This window comes from Xenopus laevis, chromosome 1L (genome assembly GCF_017654675.1).
Source record: "Xenopus laevis strain J_2021 chromosome 1L, Xenopus_laevis_v10.1, whole genome shotgun sequence".
Taxonomy (NCBI): Eukaryota; Metazoa; Chordata; class Amphibia; order Anura; family Pipidae; genus Xenopus; species Xenopus laevis.
The window spans coordinates 72,678,571-72,692,683 of record NC_054371.1 but is presented as its reverse complement, the minus strand read 5'-3'; the positions used below and the strand labels follow the sequence as shown (position 1 = coordinate 72,692,683).

Sequence of the window (14,113 nt, the reverse complement as noted above, 5' to 3'; positions counted from 1 at the left end):
GTTGCATCACTTCCATACCATATAGTCCTACCCTTAGGATCAAGTACAAGGTACTGTTTTATTATACAGTAAAAAATTTAAAAAATTAAAAATCTGGATAATTTGGATAAAATGGAGTCTATGGTAGATGGACTTCCCTTAATTCCGAGCTTTCTGGATAATGGATTTACAGATAACAGATGCCATACCTGTACATACAGGTGCTTTATTTAAGGCACACGACTGTCTGACTCCTTGTTCCCCGATAAATTGTATTTTTTTTGAATGTGTGAAAGTATCATCTTTTCTGCTGTCAAAATTGTTGTTGGCACAGTACAACGGACTAAAAATGAAGCAGTAATGAGCATCTGCAGGGCCATAATTCCTAAACAGGCGCCTAAGGGCCCATGCATAGAACAGCAGCTTATGGTGGGGCTGCACTTAGGTACATATATAGGGGAAAAAAAAATTCTGAAAATTTTCTAAAGTCACTGGCAGATACTTTCTGTAAAATAAGGAGGCGGACAGGGGGTGCTGTCTCTGGTTGGATTGGCTAATTCTCAGTAGTCCACATGCTATTAGGGATGCACCAAATCCAGGATTCGGTTCCAGGAAACCTTTTGCCCAGCCAAACCGAATTCAAATCCTAATTTGCATATGCAAATTAAGGATGGAAACCGTGTAACTTTTTGTCACAAAACAAGGAAGTAAAAAAGTTTCCCCCTCCCATCTTTAATTTACATATGCAAATTAGGATTCAGATTCGGTTCGGTATTCGGCTGAATCCAAAATAGTGGATTCGGTGCATCCTTACATGCTATGCATTGCTAAATTAGGTGGGAGAGGGGAAGAGTGAGGGGAGGAGTGCCTTAGAGCATTGCCAGCTATAAATCTGGCAAGCATGTGCCAATAAGTATAAAGTAATGAAACATGCATTTATAGGGAACTGCTGCCAGCAAACACAGCGACAGCAGGAAAGACTGCATTGCTGTGCTTCTAAAGAAAACTACCAGGACCAGTAAGGTTTTAAAGGAGAATTCAACTGTAAAGTAAAAAAAACCCTACCCTACATAGACATGGGGGGTCTATATAGGGTAGAGGGGTAGGATTTTTATTTTATGGTTGAATTCTCCTTTAAAATCCATTAAAATCTCAATTTGTTTTTCATGCTCATGATACCCTTTGGTCATGCAGAGACATTGGATTCATTTTGCAATTGACCCTTGCTTAGAGCTTTACGTCGTTTGGAAACTAAGACAATACACTCATAGCATAAAAGAAACATTCAAGAATATTGGAAACATTCAAGAAAACTCAAATCAGGCAGTCTAAATAACTATTTACTTTATGACCTTACCGAGTGCTTGCTATATTAATGTTTGCTGTTTTTTACTTCAAAGACTGATCATAGAGGAAATATGAACTTACTGCTAAACTAAATGAGCTATAGACTACACATGAAATAACAATTGTATATGCACTTATACACAAATATACCATTGATGAATTTGTAACTGATGCAGGCCAGGGACAAGGATTTGCCTTGAATTCAATGTATATGTTACAGGCATGGGACCGGTTATCAAGAATGCTTGAGACCTGAGGTTTTCCGGATAATGGATCTTTCCATAATTTGGATCTTCACACCTTAAGTCTACTAGAAAATCAGGTAAACATTAAATAAACCCAATAGGCTGGTTTTGCTTCCAATAAGGATTAATTATATCTTTGTTTGGATCAAGTACAAGGTACTGTTTTATTATTACAGAGAAATCTTTTTTTAAAATAAGATTTATTTGGATAAAATGGAATTTATGGAAGGCAGCCTTTCTATAATTCAGAGCTTTCTGGATAACGGGATTCTGAATAACGGATCCCATACCTGTACTGACTCCAGGCATAGTTATGATATGGTATCATGTGCAAGTGTGGTTATAGCACAGTTTATCCTCACAGTCAGGTGTAATAATGTAAGATGATGGTGCCTCGTTGATTTGTGGATGATGTCTGAATAACCTGTCTGCCAATATTTGTGCACTCTGTAAGATCTTGTTGTTTGAGTTTCTTGTGGATTTGGCACATCTTACAATTGTGATGTCAGATGTATGTCACACAAGTACTTTTGTGGTGATTTGTTGTGACTATAATAATGGTTGTTGTTGAAATGTCAGTCTCCAAAATAAATGATGTTTTATGAAGTCCGTTTCCATTTGGCATGAACTTTATATACATGTGTGTGTGCATATAATGTTTAAAAGCATTTGCAGGTAGATTATGTACCAGATGAACAATAAATTTGCCTAATGCTATTACTGAAACAATTAATACAGTTATTTCTACTTGAAAGAACTGCGTTTCCTCTCAGCTAGCCTGAGGGCTGTAGTTCACAAAGAATGAACAAATCCTTTATGTGTCTTGACTGTCTATTGCTTCCTCAAGCACTCTACCTTATGTCCAGCTTCTAATCAAGTGATTGTGGAACTCAGCTGTTGTGTCCAATGATGTTCAGTAGCACTACAGAAAATACATAATAAGCAATAAGAATAAGCAATAGTGGAACCTACTGAAGTGCTTTGGAAGGATATTTATGTGAAAGATAAAATGGGCTTTTGTAACTGAAAAAGCAAATGGCTCTTTAGGGGTCAGTTATGAACACAAGTGCAAGAGCAAACCTGTAAATAGGGTAAGGTCACACTGGTAAATTCAGAAAGATTTAGTCGCCCGGCAACTAATCGCCTCTTCTTTGGGGCGACTAATTTCCCCGAACTGCTTCCCCCTGTCTTCCGCCTGCTAGAATGAAAAGTCGCCTACGGCATGGCACTCGCGGTGCTTCATTTTCCGAAGTCGATCAAAGTTGCCTCACGAGGAAACTTTGTTTTTTCGATTTTTCATTCTAGCAGGCGAAAGACAGAAGGAAGCAGTTTGGGGAGATTAGTCACCCCAAAGAAGAAGCGATTAGTCTCTTTAAAAGCTCTCACATGTGCCTTATACTTTGTTCTGTTTAACAATGCACTAGTTCATCACAAAGTGATAAATACGGGGCCCATGAAAATAATGTCCTATAATTAAAACATGCCCCACAGAGTGTTTCCCCCACAAATGCAACTGACTAGTGGATTATGCCATTATTGATTCTGAAATTGATGCCATTTATGCACAAACTGTGCTGGAAATTGCTCACAATGTACCAATGATGAGGCTAATTTGTGGCTGCATTGGTAAATCAAAGGCTGGTGGTGGCATAAACTATTTTGCTGGTGAATGCAAATTACAATGAAACCATGGAAAGAACAACAGGCCTCAGCTTGTTTATGTCTACTATTTGCCTAAAATAAAGTCTGCAGTTCTTTTACAAGACCTGTCTGTGGGGTCTGTGAGTGCTTGCTTTTCTATCCATGCTGTTTTATACCTCCACCTTGAACTGCATGTCTGGGGCATGTGCACCCAAACCCCACTTGTAAACTGGTGAGGTCCTCTACTTGTATGGCTATACACCAAGATTTTTTTCTAGTACATTTCTTAATCTTATTTACCATGATTCAAGTGCTGTAACAGCACTAAAACACAATACCATCAGTGGTAATTGCCCTTGCACTCACGGTCTTGCAACACGTGCAAATTCATGCAGAGCGCAGGCAGCAATGTACTCATAGGGCAAGAGTAGCCCCTTACATTATATTCTGCACCTGTCAGTGCTATTAGTGGGTCAGGGTACAAAGTGTGAAAACATGGCTGCTTTTTGCACTCTACTCCACCAATGTTAAATGTTAAATGGCTCCTATGGTGATCTACACTACTTTTGTGCATTGCATTTGCATTTGAAAATCAGCCTATGAAATACACTAAAGCTGGGCATATAAGAGGTTGCCAAATTAAATGATCTTAGCTTGATTTGACCATCCGCATAGAAGGCCAAAACAGGCTGATCCAATTGTTTGGCCCCAGACAATCAATTGGATCAAAATAGGGCTGACTGAGAGTCTTTGCCATCAGTATTTTTAAACATGCTTTGACAGATAACTGGCCAACTCCCCTGGATTTGCAGTGCTTTATGTTGGGAGTTAAAAGGATTCAAGTCTATCAATGCAACTGGAAACAAACTAAAGTCAGCTTGGGGATGATAATACATAATTCTAATCTACAATGTTCTTGCTGGTGGTCGAGGACTGAACTTCTGTTTTTGGCTACATAATTGTTAGACACATCACATAAGGCAGGCACCAATCCGGAACATCCAACGAAAGTAGATTCCAAGAGCCGAAAAATGATATATAAAATATAATACTTTATTTTACATCACATCTATAAAAGAAGAGTAACGCCTGACGCGTTTCGATTAAGTGTCTCTGTAACACGAAACGCGTCAGGCGTTACTCTTCTTTTATAGATGTGATGTAAAATAAAGTATTATATTTTATATATCATTTTTCGGCTCTTGGAATCTACTTTCGTTGGATGTTCCGGATTGGTGCCTGCCTAATGTGATGTGTCTGAGTACTCCCCTATGCTGAAAGTCTGGGGCATGTGCACCCGGACCCAACTGGGAAAGCGGTAAGCTTATCCTAATGATACATTAAGGCCTATGCCTCTCGTGAAAAAATTTTTTTGGGATTTTCTACATAATTGTTACATATTGTTCTCTGCCAGGCTCACCCCCTCATCCTTTTCTATGTGTAAATTGTTTTTAAAGCTGTACTTGAAACCCCTATTGCAGACTCCATTGTGGGAATTGGGCCCCTTTGGGTCAAACAGCACCATTGGACCTATTGCTGATTCTGCCTATACAGTAATCAGAATCAGTTTATCACCTATGGGGTGTATTGAGACTCCTAGCATTTAACAGCCTAATGTGTTGTCCTTTTTTCAGGTACAAAAAGATCATGTTCATGTATTAATATACATCTTTTAATCCCACAGACCGTAACCTACCCTTTGCACTGTAATCCTTAATTGTTGGGTTGTGCCATTGCAATGAATGGGTAAAACACTTAAAAATAAATACTGCTAACATACTGAGTGAATACAAAGGCAAGCTGAGAAATGAGAATAAATAATAACAAAGGGGTAAACCTTCTATGCAAAGAAACACTTGTATTTTAAGGGCATTGTTAAACATTTCTCTATGGTTTGTGAAGAAGTCATGATCTTTGTCAGTCTGAAAGAAAGTCCGGTGACATCTCTTTCACAGAGATGCGCCCTGCTATGGTAACAAACTACTGACTAACCACATGAACTCGCCCTGATTCTGTACAAGCATTTATCCAACATTCTACACACGTTCTAAAATGAAGGTCAGTATGTCTTAAAGTTCCAAAACATGTTAAAATTATTTTGTTGTGTGTATTTGCAAGGCTAACTGGCATCAAAGCAAGTGTCTGACAGTTAATCAGCAGATATATTTCCAGTTTGCAGTTAGAGCATTCGTGTGCAGTCCGCAGGCAACAAAATGAAATATAAATCCAAATATAAACCCAAACATAAAAATTTGCAATTTAAAGTGAAGTCAGCTCTCCACCAACCTAAGCTATAGTTCCTGCAATAACTTGCATACATCTGTGATTCTCTTTCTTCCTTTTTACCTATCTTTCTCTGCTAATCAAAGAAAAAAGTTATTGTGGCAAATGGGGACCTGTGCATTAGGCAATGCTGTATTCATGAGGGGCAAAGCCTGACGGGCGAAGCCTAAGTGCCTCCCACCCCTCATGAATACCGCACTGCTGAATGCATGACATGGAGCAAAGTGCCACTTTACTTCCTGCCCTGCAACTTATCTGACATTGCAACAAAAAGGGCACTGAAAAAAGATCTGAGCTCATTAGATTTCCATATCTAACAAAGTCAATTACAACATCCTACTTACCAATAACCAAAACCCCTGATCTGCAGAAATGTAATTTAATATACTCTCATTTTTGTTGTAGAGGTAACTTAAGATCTCGGCTTTACTTGAAAAGTTTAACAATCTTCTAATCACAAAAACAGTTTTGAAGACCTACTACTGATCCTCTTGAAACAGAACACCATGTAATCAGGTCTTATAAAGAAGGAGCTAACTTTCCTTTACACTGGCATAAAAAAAGAATTAAGGGACCCCTCAGCCTATTAAGATGATATTAAGTTAATTGAAAATGATACCAGTAGTTTAAGATCCTAATTGGGAATTTATAGAAAGCCATACGTTGTCGCAAATTTCATTGGAACCATTTTTCTATTCATCGCTTGGTTCAATGATCAGAATAAAACAAAAGCAAACTGTTTTATCTATCCTCTTAGGAACAAATTGTGTAGAATTCATTAGCAAGCAAACACACTTTTATTTGTGCTAATATTTAACCACCTGAGTGCTAAAGCAATTTACATTTCATACAAGGCTTATTCTCCATGACTCCAAATATTCAAAAAAAAAATAGATGTCACCTGCCATCAAACTTTTGCCTATTGTATTGCTTCCACAAATAAATGCTACTCTGCCTGTGTTTACTGAAGCTGAAAATTAAAAGTGACAGCGATTCATTTCAACAAAGTACATTTCCATCTTTGCCTGCAGTCTTGATCCCATTCATGTCCCACAAACCCAACAGTCTCCCCAGTCTTGCCTGCCAAAAGAAGAAAAATAGAGCAGAATAAAATGCATGGAGCAGATTCGCAGAGGCGGAGAGCAACCTGCTGGCAGTACTGTGCTCTCACATAAGGTCCTCACCTTCACACCGTTGGTAGTCATTCTTCTCCTCTTCAGATGGCTCTGACACCTCTGAAGCAAAAGCATGAAGCATTTGCTTGCACTCCTGTAGCACAGTAACAATCTCTTGATTATTCATAACGGCTGCTTCCCACTTGACTGTGAATCGAATATCCCTGGGTGTGCTGTGATCAATGACCTAGGAGAAGACACATATTCTGAATAAAAAGGATCTTTCAAGGTTGATACCTGCTGAACAAAAGGGGTAAAGAGATGATTAACTAAAACATCATCAATTATGAGTGAAGCTCAACCCGTGGAGAGATAATAGGGGGAAACTACATGGAAAAACACAACAGCTTCTGAGGGCTTTATTAGAAAAACGTGCAAAATTACAGCAGGGTGCCTGGCACATATGGATTGGTAACACATAACAGAGGAGAAAAAAGTTTATACAGAAATCTTGTTCAAAGTAAATACTTATAGACAAATGCAAGAGGTCCTCTGCACTCAACCCATTATCAATATATTTAAGACAGAGACATTGTGTGCATACTGCTACTGAAAAATGCCTTACCCTTTAAACAAAACAGGGATTGTTTGTCCATATATTGCAATATATTTAAGCTGGCCAACTACGTCAAAGTCATCCCATATCTGGCCAGTCCTATGCTCAATTTTCAACTGATTCATTAAGAATTCTATTGCTTTATTATACATTTTACAAAGGGACCCAGTTTTACCTGCAACTTACTAGCTGCTTTCAAAGTAAAACTCCCAAACTTGGCTGCCCTTTTATTAGACACCAGAGGGATCACCTGACTATAGCTGGGAAGGGTGGGAGCTACAACAAGGAGCTGGTCACTGCTCCTGTTTAACTATAACAAACAAGGGAAAGTTGTGCTCACCACTCATTTTTAAAAACATTAGGTGGGGGTGCAATGAGGCTGTGACCACAAAATACATATAGACAAATGCAAGAGTCCTCTGCACTCAACCCATTATCAATATATTTAAGACATTTTGTGCATACTGCTACTGAAAAATGCCTTACCCTTTAAACAAAACAGGGATTGTTTGTCCATATATTGCAATATATTTAAGCTGGCCAACTGCGTCAAAGTCATCCCATATCTGGCCAGTCCTATGCTCAATTTTCATCTGATTCATTAAGCATTCAATTGCTTAATTATACATTGTACAATCTGAGGCGAATTGGAGAGGCTTCAGATGGGTATTTTTGCCTTCCTCTGGATCAACTAGCAGTTAGACAGGTTATATATAGACTTAAAAGGTTGAACTTGATAGATGTCTTTTTTCAACCTAACTTACTATGTTACAATGAAAGAGCACCCAGTGGGCCCAGCTTCTAGTGATCCCCATATTAGTTAAATGTGCCACCATCCCTTTCATCAATGATCTGTATAACATCCACATAATTTAGCACTTACTATTTCTGTTTGTGAGCGTACACCCTAAATGTAAATTTTATTGGGTAGGCTTCTGGCACTGAAGCTCAGCATTTACGTGATAAAACAGCAGGCTTTCTCAGAGAGTCTGCATGGCAGTTTCTCTCTCACTGGATCCACATTGGGACATCTTTAGCTGCACTACCTCCACTGTTAACAGTTTAGTTTTTCCCTCTACTGTGTTTTAAATGTCTGATACACCTCCCCAACCCTTACCCATCCATCCACTCTATGTAAGAACTTCTACCCAAGAGTTATCAATCCAGATTGATTTTTGCTAATTGTACTTCTCTTCTTACTATTTGTCTTTCCTTTCAGTTGAAGATAGTTCCAGCAATCAGTGGTTCAGGGGTCGGAGGGTGTTTGTAGGTGTTCAAAAATGTAATTCAAATTAATTTACTCTGTCTCTGATCTGAAGCTCCATGAATGGAATAATCTAGAAGAAATCTTTGCTAAAATAGTTTATCAGAACTTTACATCTTTTGCCTGAGCAATAATATTCAAAATTCCCTGAATTGATTTTGCTGAATAGATAAAAATCACTGTCAAGAAACCCCCCAAAACTAAATCTCCACATGATCTGCCAGGAATGGGAATATCCTTTGGCCTTGGAAATCTCCAAATAACTCATAAGGGTAGGGGCACACGGGGAGATTTGTTGCCCGCAATTTTTAAAAAGTGAGTCTCCGCGGCAAGACAATCGTCTTTGTGCAAGCGAAGATTTTGAGCGACTTTTGTTCCGGAACAATTTGTATCCCATAGTGTGCTACTTTCTCCTCCCATGCAGGAAATGGAAAACAACTACTGTGTACTATGTTTTGTACATGTTTTGTACATACACATATGTATAAATTATATATTCTCACACACACGAAGGAGAGTGTTTTCTCAGCGTCTTGCCTCGAGCGTTTGGTAAAAGAATGGTGTTCCCGCGGCATGACCTTTGCTAGCGTATTTACGTTTGCATACTAATCTCTATGTGTGTGTGCTTGTAGGAGATTTCAGTACTTCTCTATGTACATGCTATTAATGACAAATCGCTCCAAAAAGGGTATCAGTGCGTTTTGGAACTACAGGCGATTTCAAATTGCACTATGTGCATAATGATTGGAGAGTTTCATGTAGAGACAAAACGAACGACTTGTCGCAAGAACTCGCTTTTAAAAATCATGCGCGACAAATCTCCCCATGTGCCCCTACCCTAATTCTGTTAACAATGTGTTTGGAAAGTTTGGATATTTTCTTCATCATATATTTAAAAAAAAGTGTTCTCTAATTCACAGAGCTCACAAAAATAACCTCTTCTTCTGTTTATGAATCCATCATCTTTATGGTAAACTTGAAAAATGTGACCTACAGAAAGAGTAACTTGGGCTCTTGGGGATCATCATTTCTCCTAAAGGAATTGAAATAGACTTAAAGAAAATCCCATCAATAATTGACAGGCCTGTACCTATATTCAAAATGTCTGTACGGCAGTTATCTATTTTGATAAAAATGTATCAAAGCAGAAAGAGTGTTGAAATCACTAAGGGAGTGACAAGCCAAACTTAAAGGAAAACTATACCCCCAAAATGAACACTTAAGCAACAGATATTTCATATCATATTAAGTGGCATATTAAAGAATCTTACCAAACTGGAATATATATTTAATTAAATATTGCCCTTTTACAGGGGCGTAACTATAGAGGAAGCAGACCCTGTGGCTGCAGGGGGGCCCAGGAGGTATAGGGGCCCCATGGGCCCTAATTCATATTAAATTTCAATAAATATTCTAGAAACAGGTCAACCCCAAAACATTTTGGGGGCCTGAAAAATAATTTGCTGTGGGGCCCAGTAATATCTAGTTACGCCACTGCCCTTTTACATCTCTTACCTTGAACCACCATTTCGTGATGGTCTGTGTGCTGCCTCAGAGATCACCTGACCAGAAATACTACAACTCTAACTGCAACAGGAAGAAGTGTTGAAGCAAAAGACAGAACTCTGTCTGTTAATTGGCTCATGTGACCTAACATGTATGGTTTGTTGGTATGTTTGTGAGTACAGTGAATCCTAGGATCCCAGGGGGCGGCCCTTATTTTTTAAAATGGCAATTTTCTATTTATGATTACCCAATGGCACATACTACTATAAAAGTATATTATTATGAAAATGGTTTATTTACATGAAGCAGGGTTTTACATATGAGCTGTTTTATGAAATATCTTTCTATAGAGACCTACATTGTTTGGGGGGTATAGTTTTCCTTTAAGAAAAAACAGGGGTCATTGAAAAATAAAGAAACAAAAGAAGAGGATTGCTCTGTAGTGCTCCTACAGAAATACCCCAGGAAGCTTTTAATGATCAGGAGCACCGATCAGGTAAAGCATTAAAATTACTGGGGGGGGGGGTGCATAGGATTTGGCACCCCTAGTGATTTCACAGATCTTTCTCCTTTAAAGGCATTTATCATATTATACCACCTATTACCAAATTGACCTGTTTGAATAAAAAATTCTTTAGGACTCCCTCTTTTTAGAAAATCACCACCTCTGCTCCAATACTTTGTAACCCTGGTGGGACCTAGACCACATTGTAGCATAATTTCCATCAACCCTTTCTTTTTTACCCAATAGGACTACAGAACAACTATAACATTTGGCTGTGTCTACATTAAACATTTTTTGAAAGTATGTCCTGAATGTAATCTGGTGGGGCCTAGCACAAACACCTGAAACCACACATTTGGCACAGACAAAAACCCATTTAAATAAAAAAAAGGTACAACAATATAAAGATATCAAGACTTCATATAGTTCTCCCTGAGGACCGCTTTAGTCCCATGAGCTAACTGAATATGCAGCAACTTCTCCAATGAAAAGCTACTGTGCATATCCAGCATTCTTCCTGCTGGAGTATTGTAGCTGTACTCTGTGTGGTAATGCATAGAAAGAAGAGGTTTACCACTAAAAAACAGACTCAAACTACAGATTTTTAAAAACATAGGCAATGTTTCAAGAGTCTGTGTGCTAAAGCAGATATAAACTGAAGGGAAGGAGAGATTATAGGCCATGACCCCCTAGTGTAGCCCATGAAGTATAACAAAATGTTGCAAATAAGAATAGTATAAATCAAGAAGCAGACAAAAATTCTATAAGGAAGTTTTCAAACCAAAAAGGAATTCTACCAGGAGCAGGAAGCTACAGTAAAGGCATTAACGTCAGATTTGGAATCAAATAATGTAAGCATCATACATAATTTGTTTCTTTTAAGAGGTCGCAGTTTATGTCCTGCAGTAACACCCCTTACAAAATAGCTTCAACAACCGAGAAATCCTCTATGTTGTCCATCCCAGTAGTACACAGTACATGTTATCTAGTTGTTTGGATAGAGGGGCTTGAATTTAAATGACATGGTTTTGGGTAGATATAGGGAAAAGGCAATAGAATAAGCAGGGAAGCTGCAATGAGGTGAGTTTTGGCTACAGCACCGAGCTAATCCTGGTACTTTTAAAAGTACTTTTAATTCTGTTTTTCTAGTGCGATAGAGCACAACTGCGTTCTCTGGACTAGCGATGTACCTTAGGCGGCTCTTGTATCAGAACCACAGCGGAAAATAAGTGGTTCAGATTGCAATGGTTCCTCCAAGTATCCTTCTTCATCGAGAGCCCTTCCCTTTTGGAAATGGAACAATGCTGTTTAACTACCAGTAGACTTGTATCACACACTAAAGCTGCCACAGACGCAAAGATACGATCATACGAATCAACGTACGATCGGACTTCCCCATCTCCCGACCTGCCACTAACCATTCAGATCAAATAAAGTAGAAAAGAACAGATCAGCTGATGTTCTGCTCCTGACAGCAATCGTACGAAAGTTATGTCCGACAAAGCTGGTGACAGTCTCCCACTGAAAATCGTACGATCAGCAATATAGCCGACAGAAATCTTTTAACCTGTCCGATCGACCAAACGACCGATCTCCGCCGGATTAAAATTACGGGACTCTCCACAACGGTCTGAAAATCGTACGAATCCTCGATTCGTACGATCAGATCTTTGCGTCTATGGCCAGCTTTAGGGGCATAGTTATTATGCTGTGTAAAATGAAATTCGACACAAAAACTGTGTAAAAAGCTGTGTAAAACGAATAGCGAATTTATCAAGGTATATTTTATTTTCCGTCATGCGAATGCCAGATTTGCCGCTGGTATTTTTACTTCAGATCTTTGTAAGTAAGTTTACTCTTAAAAAATCATGAAAAAATGTATGCTTTTTTTTTAAATTGTTTTTTACACTGTGAAGCCTGGTGAGGTGTGGTGAATTATCCTGCCATTTTTACACCACATAATAAATCTGCCCCAAAGCTATTCCCTGTATATGGCACATGATCCATGCACCATAGGACTTGCTCTAATACAATTAATTGAATAAAAGTAATTAACATCCACATACCATTATACACAGAAAGGCAAAGCCAATAAAAGAGGTAACTGTATTTCCACAGTTAAATTGTGTTTGCACACAGACACATAAGTGTAGTAAACATGCAAATATGTATACTAATTATAAATATGTATTCTTATCTATATACTAAAACAGGGTAATAACAATAAAATGTAACTTCATAAAGGATGCTCGGGGGAAACAAAGCTGGAGTTGGAAACCTGGTGTGGCGTGCTTTTCTATACTTGTAATAGAAAAAACTTCAGATGTTTAATAAGTGAATATAGAATAACGGCATCTTTTCTAAATACTGCAACTTGGAATGTAAGTTTGTTATTCCAATAACATTCACAATTTAGCCTGTGAGGACAGAGAATTGGCTGATGTCATTGACCCATTGCTACCCCATATTTTGTTTCACTACAGATGTAGCAGTGCAGGCTGCAGTAAAATAATGAGAGATCTCAATCAAAAAGAGTCTTTTAAGGATGGCTTCTCTTGTTAATATGCACGGACATGAAAGGCTCGCCTTTTCTTCCTTTACAACTTTAGTGTGTGCAATTTGCAGGGGGGCTCATTGGCATAAATCTCTGCAGCGACTTCTAGGGGTCAACTGGATTTACATTACTTTCTGACAAGAATTAAATGAAGGCCTTGTGGATATACGAACAGTTTTCTAGACTGCAACAGATGGGCATGAATGTGCTCCCTAGGCAAACTATCAGTGACATCTGTGTCCTCTGAATTCTGGTGGTCTCAGCCAATTAAACAACAAAAAAGGGGGATGAATAAGCAGGGAGGCTGGCCAGCCCGAGCAAGAAACTCCTGTATTAAGTGCACCACTGTGAGCATCCTAAAGCTGAGAACTTGTTATAATGATAATAGAACATTTGTGGTTTGGAAGGCAGCCACTTCATGTTTTCTAAAATCTATTTTCAAATGAGAGCTGCCTAATAAAGAGCTGCGAAGACCCGAAATAAGTATTTTAAGTATCTTTGTTCATTGTCAACTCTACAGCTAAGTTGACAAATGATATGTTCTTCCAAACAAATGTATAAACAGATATAGTTTCAGAATGAATGAATTACATATAAGAGAAAATGAGAAAAACAAATAAAATGCATTAATATAGGGAGCACAGAACAAAAATCAAACTCATCCACTCGTTGGTGCTAGTTTTTAGTATGAAAGGTGATCAAACATGTAGGGGAAGATTTATTAAGGGTCGAATAGAAAATTCAAATTTTTTAATTTTTTTATGGTCAAAACTGTCAAATTCTACTAGGGAATTATCCAAAACTTTCGAGTTTTTTAAAAAAATTTGAATTTGATTTTTGATATTTATTATACTCTTAGAACTCGACTATTTGCCACCTAAAATCTGCCGTATTGACGTACAAGTCAATGGGAGCAGTCCAGTGACCAATTTGGAGATGTTTGTAGCCTTACTGACATTCGAGTCTTTTTTGGAGAAAAAACACGAATCGAGTTTGGTCGAATTTGAATCGAATTTGATGTGAGTTTTCGGTTCAGTAAAATTAGTCCGAGTTTTGTA

General features: G+C 38.2%; 1 protein-coding gene across 3 annotated transcripts in view; it reads right to left on the bottom strand.

Moving 5' to 3' along the window:
* Positions 1-14,113, bottom strand: part of alpk1.L (alpha kinase 1 L homeolog) — an 81,483-nt gene that overhangs the window by 46,607 nt on the left and 20,763 nt on the right. For all 3 annotated transcript variants that reach the window (XM_018251366.2, XM_018251372.2, XM_041590154.1), the window contains one exon: positions 6,680-6,857. In XM_018251366.2, the coding sequence (XP_018106855.1) occupies positions 6,680-6,797 (118 nt within the window). In that variant the 5' untranslated portion in view covers positions 6,798-6,857. The remainder of the gene's footprint in view (positions 1-6,679; positions 6,858-14,113) is intronic.